Source organism: Petaurus breviceps, unplaced genomic scaffold (assembly GCF_028583685.1).
Source record: "Petaurus breviceps papuanus isolate PSGF00001 unplaced genomic scaffold, PetGlider_PUasm1.0 90418, whole genome shotgun sequence".
In the NCBI taxonomy this organism is placed as follows: domain Eukaryota; kingdom Metazoa; phylum Chordata; class Mammalia; order Diprotodontia; family Petauridae; genus Petaurus; species Petaurus breviceps.
The window spans coordinates 30150-46831 of NW_027187246.1; the positions used below are offsets into that span (position 1 = coordinate 30150).

The following is a 16682-nucleotide window of genomic DNA, read 5'->3' on the forward strand; positions in this document are numbered from 1 at the left end:
GGTTGCTCTGGCTGCCAGAGGCATCCTTGAGTGTGGGGGAGTCTTGGATCTTTTTTATTAGTAACTGCTAATAACCTCACTAATAAGTTGGTTGTACTTGGACTTGTGTACCTCAGTTTCTCTATATTACAGAACAATCGCAACAAAGTGAAGCACTTTAAATGCCAACCAAAGGAGTTTGTATTTTACCCTTGATATAACTGGGAGCCACTGGGGTTTCTTGATTAAGGAAGTGACATGGTCAGATCTATGCTTTTAGGAACTTCAATTTTGTAGCTATGAGGAAGATGTATTGAAGAGAAGAGAGACTGGAGGCATGAAGGAGACCACTTAGTACGCTACTCTAATAGTCCCTTATCTTCTTCATGAGTTCCATATCTGCAGCTCTAATTCCTTATTAGACATTTCTTCCTGGATATCTTATCAGCACTCTATGTAAACCACCCTCCAAACAATTTTTCTTGACTTACTTATTTTTATTATAAGGCACCCATCTAGGATGGCTAGGAAGTGGGAAGAGCCACCAACACTAGGGAGGCCCTTCTTCCCTTCCCATCCCATGTCAACCAAGAGGTACCTGATTCCCCCTTTCCTCTCCTCTAGCACATCTGATAACCCATCCAGGACTGCTGGGGGAGGGGAAGAGGACCCCACCCCCACCTCTGCATGGTACATAGTAGATGCTTAAAAAGTGATCTCTCTCTCCCTCCCTCCTTCCCCCTTCTACTAATACTCTCCCTCTCTCTCACTATCTAAGCTGGAAATCTTGGAGTCATCTTGGATGATTTTTAATTCAATTTAATAAACATTTAGTACTTACCACACGCATAGGAGCACACTGCTTAGGCCTCCTCTTCCTAATCAATACTTACCTTGAATTGTTTCTTCATCTATCCCTTTCTGTTTCAAACCCTGACAGAGACTTATCTCATGCTCATTACATTACACCTAAGCTACTTTCAGTACTATATCTCCTAAATGATTTTCTCACTCCAGCCTCCAAGTCAGTTTAGGCAATAATGATGACTATTCTTTCTACAGTATAGTTCTGATCTCATCACTCTCTTGCTCAAAATTATTCACTGGCTCCTTCACTGCCTACTATAACACAGTCCAAACTCCTCACTCTGCATTCAAGGCCTGCTCCAGTTTGGTTCCAAACCTACTTTTCCAGTCTCTTTTCTCATTACTCCCTACATACAAAACTATGTAGTCTATCCAAACTGAATTGTATATAAAACTGAACACACCTTGAATAAAGATAATAGAGGAAATTTATGTAGCTCTTTAATTTTTGCAAAATGTTTCATTTCATTGCCTCACTTGAGACTTTATAACTACCCTGTGGGATAAAAATTTTCTGCCACTCTATTCACAGAAATCCCAAGTATCCCCTAAAGCTCAACTCCAAAACTCCATCCTTGAAAAAGACATACTCAAATACTTCACCTGAAGTGATCTCCCTCTCTTCTGAATTTCCAGAATACTTTATTAATACCACTCATAAGGCATTTATCATGCAAAGAAATGGGCCTCTATTATAAATATCTGTGTGGGCAAAAAGCATGGCCATAAGTGGCTAGGTGGCGCAGTAAATAGAGAACCAGCCCTGGAGACAGGAGGACCTGAGTTCAAATCCAGCCTCAGCCACTTAACACAAAAAACTAGCCATGTGACCTTGGGCAAATCACTTAACCTCAATTGCCCTCCAAAAAAAGCAAAAAAAAAGTATGGCCATAGACTTCTTTGTATTTCATATAATGCCTAACAGATTGTAAATGAAGGAATTTAATGAACTAGGGATCAATTAGAACCTTGAATGCCAGGCTAAATACACAATCCTTAGCCTGGCATTCGAGGTCCTCAAGAACCTGATTTTCCATTACTTTTATACAATCCATCCCTCCACACTGCTCAAACATGCTCTATATATTCCCTCTTAACTACCATTTTCATTTCCTAATCCTTTACACTTAATTCCCCTAAATCATCCTGAACTCTTGTAGTCCTTATATGAACATTACTTACTTGGCATTTAGTATATGCTAAGAAAACTTTGTCTTTTTATATTTACTGTTTATATAGTATACATCCCAGATTATAAGCATTTTGAGAACAGGTAAGATACTTCCATATATTTCTAGGGCATAGAAGAGTATCTTACACATAGGAGGTTCTCCATATGTTTTTTGATGACAAGGCTGACAAAATACTGAGTTAAAGGTTACTTTTGAAAAGTTCAAGCTTTCAAATTAGTAGTGCCCCATGAAATGCATCCTATTATTTTTTTTAGGCCTGCTGAACAACAAGCAAATTGCCTGAATATTGAAGGGGTGTAAATGGAGTCACTAACCTTTAAAAAAGAAAGAATGAATGATCCTAGGAAAGTAGCAGATAGTAGATAACTTTGAATTCAGTAAATATAATTAGAATTCTGTTTCCTGTGACAGGAAACTAGGAAACGGTCAGGAGATTAACCTGGAGTGGTAAATATACTGGAATAAAAATCCCTCTAGCCTACATTAACTGGCTAGATACTGTGGGTGACCTGGAATAGGTGCACTGAAACTGGACCACTTTGGAGAAAGAGGTAGAAGATGAAATGCTTGGGGGTCTGGCTGCTAAATGGCCTCAGATTTTGAGTCTTTGAAGGTTTCCTTGAGTTAACCCTTCAGATAGCCATGAAGAAGCAGGGACAAAGTGTCCCTCTCTTCCTCATCCTTGTTATACTAATTTCAGAGCCTCAAAGCTTTGTGACTTAATTGATGTTGGATACTCTTCTGACACAAACAGTAACCCTTCTGCAATTTAGAAAAATGTTAAAAGTTCCTGTGGCTTGAAAAATCATCCCCTTATAAAAAGGTGAGAAGCCTCTTCAAATGCAACTAGACTGGTCCTTGGATGTCTGACATGAACCATCACCGAGCCCATCCTGGTAAGCCTTTCAATTTGATAAGACCTCCCTAGAGCTTGTGTTCTGTAGGCAGTACCTTTGAGAACCCAGTACTACTAATGAGTGCCCCACAGTGGGGCACTAAAATGGAACTTTATTGGACTCTCATCTTTGTCACAGAACAATTTTCCCTTTTAATTCCTGTTTGTCTAGTCTACTATTTTTTTTTTATCCCCAAAGGGTCCTTAACCTGGTTCCTTACTCTCCCTTGCTTTCCTCTAGCAGACCAAAGTCCCTCCTGTTTCAGAAGACTACTTCCCCCTTCCCCGCCTGAAAACTGTGGCATTTGTTTTCTACCTGTTGTTGTTGTTATTACTGAGTGAGAGGCATTTGCTTTCAGTTATTCAGCCATTAGCCTTTCCTTCCTAGGACACAAATGGTTAATTGTTTGATATAACTGGATCACCTTTAAGAGCTGAATATGTCCTTGTTTTCTGTAATTTCTCTTCCTGTTTTCTAAGTTTGAAATATTACAGCCTAAAAGGATTACAAAGGGGCTGCATATGAGTCAGGGAGGAATAAATTTAAAGAACTAAAAGAGAATGTTTCTCATATGTTCAAACATCATATTACTTCTAAAGTTCTTTAATTCAGCAGATTAGGTGGAAAATTCCCCAGGGATACCAAAGTCTCAAAAGGAGTTTACAGAAGTAGGTTTCATTTCACAAAGCTGAGATTTCCCATCCTAGCATGATTCCTCTTCCCCTTCTCCCCACCTACTTATAGTCCTCTATATAGAACTTCAGAACAGCTTTAAAGGGAGCTGTGCAGGATGAAGAAATAGGCAGACAAACTGAATACAATGAAGACTTGTCATCTGATTTTCAAGTAAATGACAATGGTTTCATCAGTACACTGATGTGTGGCTATAAGGTAATTTAATTGCATCTGTGCATCCAGGCATCAATACTCAAAAATAATACCATCAATCTTTAACCCATTATCTTTCAAGAAAAGTTTTTAAAAATGTGAATACATATTAATATAATAAAGGTGGACACATCCAGGAAACTAGGAACATTATAAGCACTACTCATAATAAGTCCAGACTTTTTTTCCTTCCTCTACAAAGGGATAATTTTTTTGAAAAATTAAAAGGGGAAGCTAGTGATCAGAAGCCCAAATGTAAAATAGGCAGCATATGGTACTCCATCACTGGTGCCCCCCTTTTTCATTTCTAGCAACTTTTAGTGAATTAAGACTATTTTTACATCACCTAATATTTCAGTAATATTTTAAGAGTGGAATTCATTGTAGATTTTGATACAGAGTAGGGACAGGAGCTGTATTCTGAACCTAACTGTGTGTTATTACCCAGAAGCTTAAAGTCAACACATTGCCTTCATCTTCATTTGCCTGGATATATCCCTAGCATTATCATAGAGCTATGATAGAGTATTTAAGATTTCACAGACTTCTGCACATTTTTCTTTAGTAAAATCATTTGTTCTATTTTCATTCCTTTGGAATTAAATGGAAAATTTCATTTCCTTTTTTTGATTAGTGTTTGCTTCTCAGCTTTCTCTGTGGAATTACAATGCCCAAACTAAAGCATTATTCAGGAAAGGTCTTTTGGTTCTTTCCCCTGCTTCTATTCTTGTTCTCACATGCATGGAGAAAGGGAACATAAAAGAGTGACATTAAATGTTTTTTTTTCTTTTACCAACATAGGATCAATTAAAATTTTAAAAATGATTTAGCCCTGCTTTGTTTCTCTTTAACTTGATAATGAACAGTCTGAAGAGAGGGGAAAGTTATCTGGCTGGGACTAGTTGGCTGAAAGATTTACAGGTAGACTGTACTACTGACATACCTCATTTTATTGTGCTTTGCAGATATTGTAGGTTTTTTTTTTTACTACAAATCAAAGGTTTGTGGCAACCTTGTGTCAAGCAAGTCTATTGTTGCCATTTTCCCAACAGCATGTGCTCACATTGTGTCTCCATCACATTTTGGTAATTCTTGCATTATTTCAAACTCTTTCATTATTACTATATTTATTATGCTGATCTGCGATCAGTCATTTTTGATGATACTATTTTAATTGTTTTGGGAGGCCATGAGCTGCATCCAGGTGAACTAAATAAATAAATGTTGCATGTATGCTGACTGCTCTACTGACCAGCCATTCTTCCATCTCTCTTCCTTTCCTTGGGCCTGTCTATTCCCTGAGATACAAAGGTATTGAAATTAGATCATTTAATAATCGTATTAGAGACTCTAAGTGGTCAAGTGAAAGGAAGAGTCTATCGATGGGGCAAATTTCATTGCCATATTTTAAGAAATTGCCAAAGTCACCCCAACTTTTAGCAACCACCACCCTGATCAGTCAGCAGCCATCAATATCGAGGCAATGCCCTCCACCAGTAACATGGTTATAACTTACCGAAAGTTCAGAGGATGGTTAGTGTTTTTTTTAGCAATATTTTTAAATTAAGGTATGTATATTCCTTTTTTTAGACATAATACCATTGCACTTAATAGACTATAGTAGGGGTGAGGAACCTGCAGCCTTGGGCAAAATGTAGCTTTCTAGGTCCTTGGGTGTAGCCTTTTGACCAGTCCAAATTTTACAGAACAAATTCTTTTATTAAAGTGATTTGTGTTCTGTGAAGTTTGGATTCAGTCAAAGAACCATACCTGAGGGCCTAGAGGGCCATATGTGGATTCAAAGTCTTAGGTTCCCCACCCCTGGACTACATAATAGTGTAAACAGGACTTTTATACACACTAGGAAACAAAAAAATTCATGTGACTTGCTTTACTGTGATAACCACTTCATCAAGATAATCACTTTATTGCAGTAGTCTAGAACCAAACCTGTAATATCTCTGAGGTATGCTTATACTTCATACCAGAAGGAGAAAACAAGGGCACAGGACTAGATCAGAGGAGCAGGGCTGGGTATGGCACAAGCATCATTATTGACAAACATTTACTGAGCAACCACATGGATACCAAATATGCCACTAGGATCCCTGCCCTTGAGGAACATTTGGCAAAGGAGACACACTCTTACTTCTGGAACCCAGTGGTCCAGAGACTCTGAATTCTTCTCTATCATCTCCTCTTTACAAGCAGGTCTGGAAAATCCTTATTAGCTTTCTATAATATGATTATAGAATTAAAGGTATTAAGGATCTTAGAGAAAAATCTAAGCAAACTTCATTTTAGAGATGAGGTAATTGAAGCTCTAAGAAGCTGATTTGTCCAAGGGAACAGAATTTGTGTTCTGGCAGAATCAGAATCAGAATCTAGGTCTCCTGATATCAGCACTGTGGCTTATGTATACTATATAGCCCTGGCCATTCAAATTTTGTTTCTGAAAATTCTTTATCAAGACATATATCCTCTGTGATGCTCTATGTTCTCACAACATAACTAAAAAAATGTATCAATACTGTAAATTTCTCTCTATTCTTTGTGGCCCTTATTAAATTAAGTATGTTTTCCTTTCCTTTCAACTTGACAGCACCCTTATCTATTAGTCAAAAATTACAATCAGAACCTTAATAAATCAGGGCTTAATTTGCTATACAGTATATCACTGAGACTTAGAAAACATAAAATCATCTGGAAAAAAAAGAGAAATGGAACACTTAAAAGATTCCTACGGTGCTAGTTAGAGAACCTTTCAAGAATGTATATAGTATCTCCACTGATGAGATTCCTTACTACCCACCCATCTCCGACACCTTCATCAATTCCCTATCTCACCCCTTTCCCTCTACAAACATGAATGTACTACCATGGCCAAAAAGATATAATCTGGTGACCACACTTATGAGGATGAGTTTATAAATCCGGATAACAGACACAGACCATCACCACTGTCTTATATACTGGAAACCCTTCTGGGATGGCAGCACCTGCTAGGAGCTTGTGGTTCCTTGGCACAGAATGGTCACTTTTGTGCCAATATCGGGCAGAAAAAAAGGATTTCAGTGGTAGCACTATTACTATGTTATAAATCACTATTATTCTTGTACATTTACATGAATATAATATTTTAAAAATGTTTGTTAATTAAAACTTAAATGTATTAAATGCATGTTTTCACTTAAAAAGGAGTATAGTTTTTATTGTTGAAATATTATTAATAAAGAAATTAGGATTATAACCTTGTTTGCAAAACATTACAAAGGAGGGGGTGGAAGGCTATTAAAATATTGCTTCAAACAAAAAAGAGAAAATGAACCTAGAGATACATGGCAGTTAAAGTCAACTAAGTTAGATTATTCTAAGCACATTCATAGATGAAACCAGGAGGACAACAAATAGAAACAAAAATGGAACAGATGACCTGGCATTACTATTATACTCTATTTTCGTCACTGTCAACAGAAGAACTACAATGTAACACTGCAGTGTTCAATGAACTATAGGAAGTGGAAATAGTGCTTATGAAGAAATAAAAAAGCACAGTTTGAGCAGAACAAATACACACACATACACATGCACGCACACACACACACACAATCCCCATGGAAGGTGATGCAATCTTAAAGGCAATCAAGATACAGCAAAGAGAGGAAGATTCCTGTGTTAACACTAGAAAAAAAAGAGCTCAAGGCAGCAGCAGCTACTAATCTACATCACCCACTTTCTCATCTTTATGATGCATTTATGACAGAAAAGGTATGTGAAATTCATGGTACCCTTGACAGAACTGTAACAAGGGATGAGGCAGACTTCTGGTAGACTATTTTCCACTTCATAACTGACTGAGAAGTATAGAGAATACGTGACCCCACTCTGTCTTTTGCTTACTGAACAACAAAAAAAAAGTTTTTTACTTGGTAGAGGAAGATACTTCTTGAGATACCTCAAAAAGGTATCTCATATCTACATTCAAATCATGTAAAAGTACTTGATAAATGAATTCACAGAAATAACTTTGGTTAATGAGTCTTTAAGACTATATATAAGCTGTAGAAAAGATGCTGACTTGCATTTGCAGAAGGGGTTTCTTCACAGCAAGTTCTAGATACCAATGGAATCACAGGTCCAAAACAACAACAAAAATGAGTCCTTTATTATTAATATCAAGTGAGGTATAAACCAGGAAAACATGATCATGTAAGATATTTTTCGGTGTCACAATGAATATCCTATGTAGTTCAAATAGAAGAGGGATTCCCTACAGATAGAAAGGTTGTTCCAATGTTTCTGTTTGGGGAATACATTGTGCAGCTTACATCAAGTCACTGAAAATCACAGTACCTTTTCAGTCAGTTTATTATTACTTTTATTATTACTATTACTAAACAAACACAAATCTGATTCATTGAGTAGAGAGTGAGCATCTCCCCTATCCAGTGGTTTTCTGGTAAATGTGTTTAACAAATTGTCTCTCTAGAAAAGAAATATAGATATGTCTCATTAACATTATTAATACTTTTTTTCTTTCTTTCTTTTTTTTTTTTTTTGCTTTTTGGAGGTGGGAAGGGAGGGCAACTGGGGTTAAGTGACTTGCCCAAGGTCACAGAGCTACTAAGTGTTAAGTGTCTGAGGTCAGATTTGAACTCAGGTCCTCCTGACTCCAGGGCCAGTGCTCTATTCACTGTGCCACCTAGCCGCCCCTATTAATAATTTCTTAATTCTAGACAATCAACAAAACAATAAGCCAAATTTTTATAATTTGCTGATTTCCAAGGTGTGAATGCTAACATTGAAAATGTACCAGTTTCCAGGTAGGGCTAGCTTTAGCACACCTTGAATCTGTTTCTATTCTCTTTTGCTCTTCCATATTAACTTCAAAATAGGAAACGCACCTAAATATGACAGGTATGATAGTATACTAGACCCACGTGGGACCTTGGAGACTCCTCTATCTTGTCTAGCTCCCTCATTTTATGGGTGAGGAAACTAAGGTCCCAAGAGGTGAAGTGACTCAATCTAAGGTCATATAATTAAGTAAGTAGCTGCCAGAAAATACTGGTGATCCTTTCCCTAAGTCCCTCCACACTTTTCCATCCAGGTTTCTGGACTGTGTTCTACACTGAAGGAAAGGCATGACTTCCTTTTTTCTTGTTAAAATAGTGTAATGGGAATGGGAATTTGAAGATCTTCCCTGCCCCTTAATAGAACTGGGGAGAATTTGAGGACCTCCCCTGCTCTGAAAGTAAACTCTGTCCCCTACCAGGCTGAATGTAATCACATGGAGCCTGTGATGGAGGGAATTTGCTTAAGGGTGGAGCAGAGTCACAGGAAGCTTCCCTGCTGTGAAGATACACTCTGCCCCCTAATAGGCTGAATGTAGTTACATGGAGCCTGTGGTGGGAAGAGTTTGCTAAACGGAAGCAGAGCCCACAGGAAGCTGGGATTGAGAGCTGGAGAGACAGTGGGAGAGAGAGGAGCTCAGGCAAGGAGATAGAGAGGTTTGTGAGTAAATATTAATCTTGTATTGCTTTGTGGGAAGGCTAAAGGATGCCATGGACCTCAGCATTATTATGGCTTTTGAATATCTTTGGTACTATGATGAAATTGGCATACTGGTTTTGGGATTCGGTTTTCTGGTGTCTAAGTAAATGCTTCAGTTCTGTCATCTATATGGAGAGTTTGGTATATTTTGCAATCGAATCTCATGTGATATTTATAGTCACAGTCTTGATAGTGATCATGGGTGCTGTAAATATTACATTGGTGCTTCAGATAGCTAAGAACAGCAAGCATTTCTATCATGCTTTAAGGTTTGTAAAACACTTTACAAATATTTCATTTTAGTCTCACAACAACTCTTGGAGGTAGATGCTATTATGATCATTTTACAGATGAAGAAACAAAGGCAGAGAGAGTTTAAGTGATTTGCTCTGGGTCACACAGTTAGTAACTGTCTGAGTCTGGATGTGTACTCAGGACTCCTTGACTCCAGGCCCAGCCACTGCACCACCAAGATTGTTTATAAGTTTTTCAAATACCTGATGAGCAAAGTCAATAGAATAATAAGAGCTAATATTTCAATGACACTTAAAGGTTTACAGAGTGTCTTACAGACCTTAAACCTTTGAAACAACTCCATGAGATAATTACTACAAATATTATCCCTATTTTATAGACAAAGAGCCTAATGTTAAATGACTTGTCATAGTTACACTACTTTTAAGTGTCAGGATCAGGATATGAATCTGGGTTTTCTGATTCAGTCTAAAGACTGTTTTAGTTCTCAGAAGCTGAAATGTCAGCAAGGTACTTCACTGTTAGTCTACAGGTATCTCTTAAGTATAAACCAGTCCTTTGCTGAGGGAAGGAGAGATGTGGAGGGTGGAAGAAGAAGAAACAAGGGTGGTCCTGAGCTCAAGAGATTAGTATCAAAGACACAGTTTCACCTAAATGACAATGCAAGTATTTAGGATAAGCCCTCAGCAAAATTGTGAAGCCAGGCAATTTTGTCTTTGTTCTTATAAATACTTGGCTCACAGCAGAAGATATGATATCAGTCATTTATCTTCCCAATTTGAATTAAGTAAGTAACACTGGGACATCTATACCTTGACCTTTAGTTTTAATTTAAAAACCTAAGATTTTGACCCTAAAGGAAGTTTGAAGAATCATAAACCAGGGATTTTTCTTGAGCAAGAATCCCTTTGATAGCCCCTCCTGATATCATTATGGGTTAGGCTGCCTAAAAGCTGTATTTCACAGCCAGCGTGTTCATTGGCATAAATCATAGAATGCCTGTAATTTAAGTTCAATAGCTATTTTTGTTCCTGTGCTCAAATCTTGGTGGTCTAAATAAATGTGATGGGGTAAGACAGCTGGAGAAGCATCTTGGTGTAGTGAACAGAGGAATGGTCTCAGAGGTAGCAAGATCTGGGATCAAGTCCCCACTCTGACACATACTAGCTGTATGACCAAGGCCAAATAATTTACTCTTAGATCTCTATCAATCAATTGATAAGCATTTATTAAGCACCTATTTTATACCAGGTTCTAGGGAGAGAAATACAAAGGATGAAACAGTCCCTACTTGCAAAGAACTCATGTTTAATGGGGGAGATAACATGTACTTATAGCATATGTCTAGAGTAAAGCAATATAGAATAGTTAAATACATGGTAGTTTGGGAGGATTAACACTAGCTGTTGGTTGGATTAGGAAAGGGTTCATGAAGAGAGTGGTTATTGAGATAAATCTTAAAAGAAGAGAGAAATTCTGTGAAGGGGAAAAAAGAGGTATTTCCTGGACAAAGAGAGAGGAGACAACTTTCTAAGACTGTAAGTTGGAGTGTTGGCACCAATCTACACACATAGAGGGGGTTTCCTCCTCAGGAAGTCCTCTACACCAATGAAATCCTATGTGTAACCCTATCCCTAATTCTCATATCACATAACCTCTGAGAGTCTCCTTTTCAACTGTGATTTTGTTACAAATAGGTTTGCTGGGTTCTGTCTGAATCCAGATTAGTGTCTTGTCCCAAAAAATTGGACAAGTGACTTGAGAAGGCCCTTACAACTCTGAGATTTGGGGTCAATGGCTGAATTCTCTATCTGCTAATCAGAGTTCTGGAATGGCAGTATATGGACTAAGTGAATGATCTTAATCTTTGAAGTTTACAGTGGGGTTCATAAACTCACAGATATTATAAAAGGTTTAATAACATAATTATGACTATAAAGTCTGTACTACATCCTGCTCTGGTGTCTCATCATGGCATCAAGGTGGTCCTGTTCATGAAGGATAGGCAAGGGCAGCACAAGTTCTGGGAAGTTCTACCATGTTAGAAAAGGATTCAAGCATGAGCTGAGAACAGACTTACGTCTGCTTTGCTGGGCTGGACATTACGTAATTAATTCATTGTCTAAGCCATCACATGAAAAATATAAAATGATCCTTTTATCCCCCTTCTGCTTCTGCAGTGGCAGTAACAGAAAAAGGGGAGGAGGGGGCTATGATTCACACATTTTTGCACCATCTATAGATAGTAGCTTATCTATTGATAAAACTCTATATGTCAGTCAGTCAATAAACACTTAGTAAGTACCTACTATGTGCCAGGCACTATGCTAAGCACTGGGAAGACAAAAAAGCAAAATAAAGTCCCCTTCCCTTAAGGGGTTCACAGTCTAACGGGAGAGATACATACAAACAATTAAGTAAAAACAAACTATATACAGGATAAAATAGAGGTAATTAGCAGAGGGAAGCTTCTTATAGAAGGTAAGATTTTAGCTGAGATTTGAAGGAAGACATGGAAGCCAGGAGGCAGAGATGAGGAGAGAGAGCATTACAGGCATGGGAGGGAGCCAAAGAAAATGCCTGGAGTCTAGAAATGGGAGTGTTTTATGAGAGGAACAAGAAGGAAGAAGCCAGAGTCACTGGATCATAAGAGTATGTGAGGGAAGGGGTGAGAGCACAATAGGAGAAGACTGGAAAAGGAGGAAGGTGCCATGTTTTAAAGAGTTATGAATGCCAAAAACAGGATTTTATCTTTGATCCTGGAGGCAACAAAGAAATACTATAGTTTATTGGGTAGGGGGGCGACATGGTCAAGACCTTCCTTTGCTTGAGGAAAATCATTGTGAGAGACTGTCTAATCACTGGACATGGGCTGGAAGAAATGAATATCCATCTTATATTCTTTCTATAACAGAAAACACAAGGCAAAAGGAACTTGTAGGTAAATGAAAGGATGGTTCACAGGTTCTTCACAGAGAAGCAAATAAAGAAGCTGGCAGAGTTAGTTTCATTGTTACATTCACTGCCAACAAGAAACATTTCATGAGATATCTGGGCATTTAATATTACAGTGCTCATGATGATAACAACGATAACTCAAATTTATGTAGTGTTTTGAAGTTTGCAAAATACTTTATAAGTACCTCATTTTTATTCTCAGAACAACTCTGGGAGATAGGTACTACTTTCATTCCCATTTTACAGATGAGAAAACTGAGACAGATGTTTTAAGTGATTTTTGTATTTGTATGCTAAGTGTCTGAGCCCGGGATTTGATCTCCAGGTCTTCTCAACACTGGAGCCGGTGCTCTTACTTGCTGTGCTACCTGGCCGCCCCTTTCTCCAGGATTTCTGTAACAAATCACTCTACCTGAAGCACTGAGGAATCACAAATGATAAAAGGCAGGGCTTCCCAATAGTTTTTAAGCACTTTAGCTTGTTATATAAGTTTTATTCTTGCCAATTACATGGTTTTTTAAAAAAAGAAAAAGCCATTTTTGCATGTTAATAATATGGCTTTTGGGGCAGCCAGATAGCACAGCGAGTAAGAGCACCGGCTCCAATGTCGGGATGACCTGGGGATCGAATCCGGGCTCAGACACTTAGCGCCCACCCAGAAACACCTGGCCGTGGAACCTTGAGCAAGTTACTTAACCCCAATTGCTTTAAAACAAAATAATATGGCTTTTAATTCTTATGACCAATATGACTGTTAAGCACATATTTCTTAAATTATCCCTACTCCCACTAGATATTTCCACAAATGTATCCTTCATACTATTTCCAGAATATGATTTCTTTCAAAGTAAGGTAAGTTCAAGTCACTCCTCTGTGCCAAAATTTTCAGTGGCTCCTTGCTGCCAATCCAGTAAAGATCACATTCCTTTGATTACCACTTAGGACTCTTTATACCTTGGGATTGCTCTGTCTTTTCAGTCTTAGCTGGAGAAGCCAAACATGAAGAAAGCCAGACTTGCCTATCCCATTTCTGGGTCTTGCCAGGAGCTCTTCTGTCTCTGTTCACCCATTTTACAATCCTTTTCTGCCTTTGTCCACTCCCTTCCTCCTTCCTGGCAGAATTGTCATACATCCTTTAAAAGTAATTAAACTGTGACCTCAACAAAGCCTTTCCTGATTTACCAGTCCTACAAACAACCTTCTCCCTCACATAGCAAAGTAGAGATGCTGCTGGCAGAGAAAATGGCCCTTAATGGTTGGTATGGGGAAACTGGAAAGACCGCTGGAACCTATAAAGAAGTTCCTTTAGCGATGTGGACCATTCATATACTCTGTGCCAGGTAACTATTATACTGAATTGCCTGTGATATCCCCTAAGAGATAATAAGCTTTCTGAGGGTAAGGACCATATCTTTATTGAAACTTTGGATCTTAGGGCCTGGGAGAGAGCTATGCATAGTTATACTAAAATAAATTTTTATGAATGAATGATATTACATAAGCTATGATTCAGAAATTAAGATAGGTACGGAACTCTCTTCATTTGCAGGAACATCCTCATGAATGAGGAAATTCATTTCAAGGAAATTCAACAAAATCACTAAATGCCTACTTATGTGACCAGTGCTATAAAGTAAAAACAGTCTCTGCCTTTATAGAGCTTTTGCTGGGAAATACATACTTCTGGGAATCTATTTATAAGCAGGTATGACAGAAAAGGGAAAGGCAAACCACTGACATACTGAGAAACCAGTCTCTATGAAGGACCCAGAAAAATTTCCAGTATCTAACTTTAAATGATTTGATTGTTTTTTCCTCTCCCCTGTGCTCTTCTTGGTGGGAGAGTCTAGGGAAAAGTGGTAAATGAGTAACAGAGTCCCTTTCAAATTTGCTTTGTGTCAGGAGAAAAAAGCCCTTCCAATACTTAACATCTTCCATTCTAAAAGGCTGTCTTTCTAAGAGACCCTTTGTGAGAAAGGCTGCACAGCATAAGGGAGAAGAAGAGGGAGCCTGGGCTAGGGGGCAGTAATGGATTTGGTACTGAAGAGGAGCCCCTAACCCAGTGCTTTAAAGGAAAGGCCTCCACACTATGGATGAGAAACTGCAAATTGTGGTTCTGTATCTCCTGAGGGCTTCTAATATACTGATAATCCAAAGAAAACATTTGTCTCTCTTTTCTAGATTTTTAGGCAGTGTGTCTTTTCCATATTTCTTTTTGTTTTATTTGTATGATTTCACAGATATGAGGAATAATCTTAACTGATGCAGAGCTACAACTCACTTGCATCTTGTGGTTATAGAGAGTGGCTCAGGAACACTGAGAGATTAAGAGGTTTGCCTGTGGTCACACAGATCCAGTATCAAGGACAGGGTATGAATCCATGGCTCTGAAAGCTAGCTGTCTATCCATTGGGTAATGAAACTTCTTTTTTTTCTCCGTGGTATGCATTATTTATACAATCTGCTAAAATTGCCATTTCACTCCACATATGTTCACATAACTACAGGTTCAAGCACTGTCTTTTAATAAAAATATTAGTAAGTTATAAGTAGTCAGCTATGCTGAAATTGAACTCTTTATGGTTCAATCACTAAATTCTTAACTGTATAGTAATACTTTCTAAAATAACCAATTTCAGCATATATGCATTAAAAATCAGATTTAACAATTGGTTTGTAACCATAATGTCAAAGCTACAAGGGATTTATACTAAAAATACAATAAAACTGTACTGATTTCCAAGGACTAAACCTTTTAATGGCCACAACAAATTTAAATAAAAATATTTTCTTGTCTTTTTTCGCTTAATAAAAAAAATTAAATTGTAAGTCACCCAAAGAGAGGATTCATAGAATTAAATTTTAACCTTTCATTAAACAGACACACATACACACATATGTGGCAGATGTGCATATATCATATATCAAACACACATACATACCTGAAGGAAAATTCTTCCAATTCCACTCAATAGCTGAGGCTCTTGTTCTGGGTAGTATTTGATAACTGAATGATATGCATCTACAGCAAGTACATAATCCTAAGAGGAAAAGAACACAGAGCCACAGTTTAAATCCAGAAGTTCAAATTCACCTTTACTCGTAATCATTTTAGTCAGCCAGTCAATAAGCATATGTTAAGTGTCTTACTATGCAGAGGCAACTGGTAATGCAGCGAAAAGAGTGCTGTGCCTGGAGTCAGGAAGACCTGAGTTCAATTCTAACCTCAGATACTTACTACCTGTGTGACCCTGGGCAACTCATTTAACATGTTTCGTTCACTTTCCTCAACTGTAATTAGGAAATAATAACAGCACCTACTTCATCGGGTGGTTATGACAATCAAATGAGATAATTGTAAAAATCCTTAGTATAGTGTCTGGCACATAGAATGTACTACATAAAAAATGTTTATTGGCCAGGTATCACTTAAGGGGGAATGACTTTGTGCACATTTATACATACACACAAACACATACTCTGAGAGGCAGCATGGAGTAGTGGATGAGCTGACTTTGGAGTTAGGAAGATCTGGGTTCAAGTCCTGCCTCTGATACATACTGCCTATATGACCTTGAACACATCACTTAATTCCTCAATACATTACACAACTCTTTAAGACTATAGGTTACAGGGAAGGTGCTGACTTGGATTGATAGAGGGAATTTTCTTATCAGGGAGTTTCCCCATGCCAGTGAAACTGAAGATCTAGTCTCAATCACTCTGTAGGCTTTAGGAACTGGAAGAAAATTTACAGAGGAAGAATTAAGGCTCAGATAATGGAAATGATTTGCTCAAGACTGCACACACAGTTAAGTAGTAAATCTTGGATTCAAACTTGTACCCAAATCCAGTGTTTTGTCCCCTATACCACATTCCATATAAATACATACCTATACACATAAATGTAGATGGGTGTGCACACACACACAGAATCAATCTATTTTCATCTAAACTATTCCTTAATCATCAGATTCTGAGGGTAGACAACACTATCCAATACTTTGTCTATGTTAATCTTGCCCACTGATACCAGTGTTATAAAGGGGTTCCCAGTGTTTATCTGTAATAAAAATTGATGAACCATTACTCA

The 16682-nt window shown here is 37.9% G+C and overlaps 1 protein-coding gene across 2 annotated transcripts in view; it reads right to left on the reverse strand.

The window, feature by feature from the left end:
* Positions 1-16682, reverse strand: part of TRAPPC12 (trafficking protein particle complex subunit 12) — a 164746-nt gene that overhangs the window by 13645 nt on the left and 134419 nt on the right. For both annotated transcript variants that reach the window (XM_069108674.1, XM_069108673.1), the window contains exon 9: positions 15532-15630. In XM_069108674.1, the coding sequence (XP_068964775.1) occupies positions 15532-15630 (99 nt within the window). The remainder of the gene's footprint in view (positions 1-15531; positions 15631-16682) is intronic.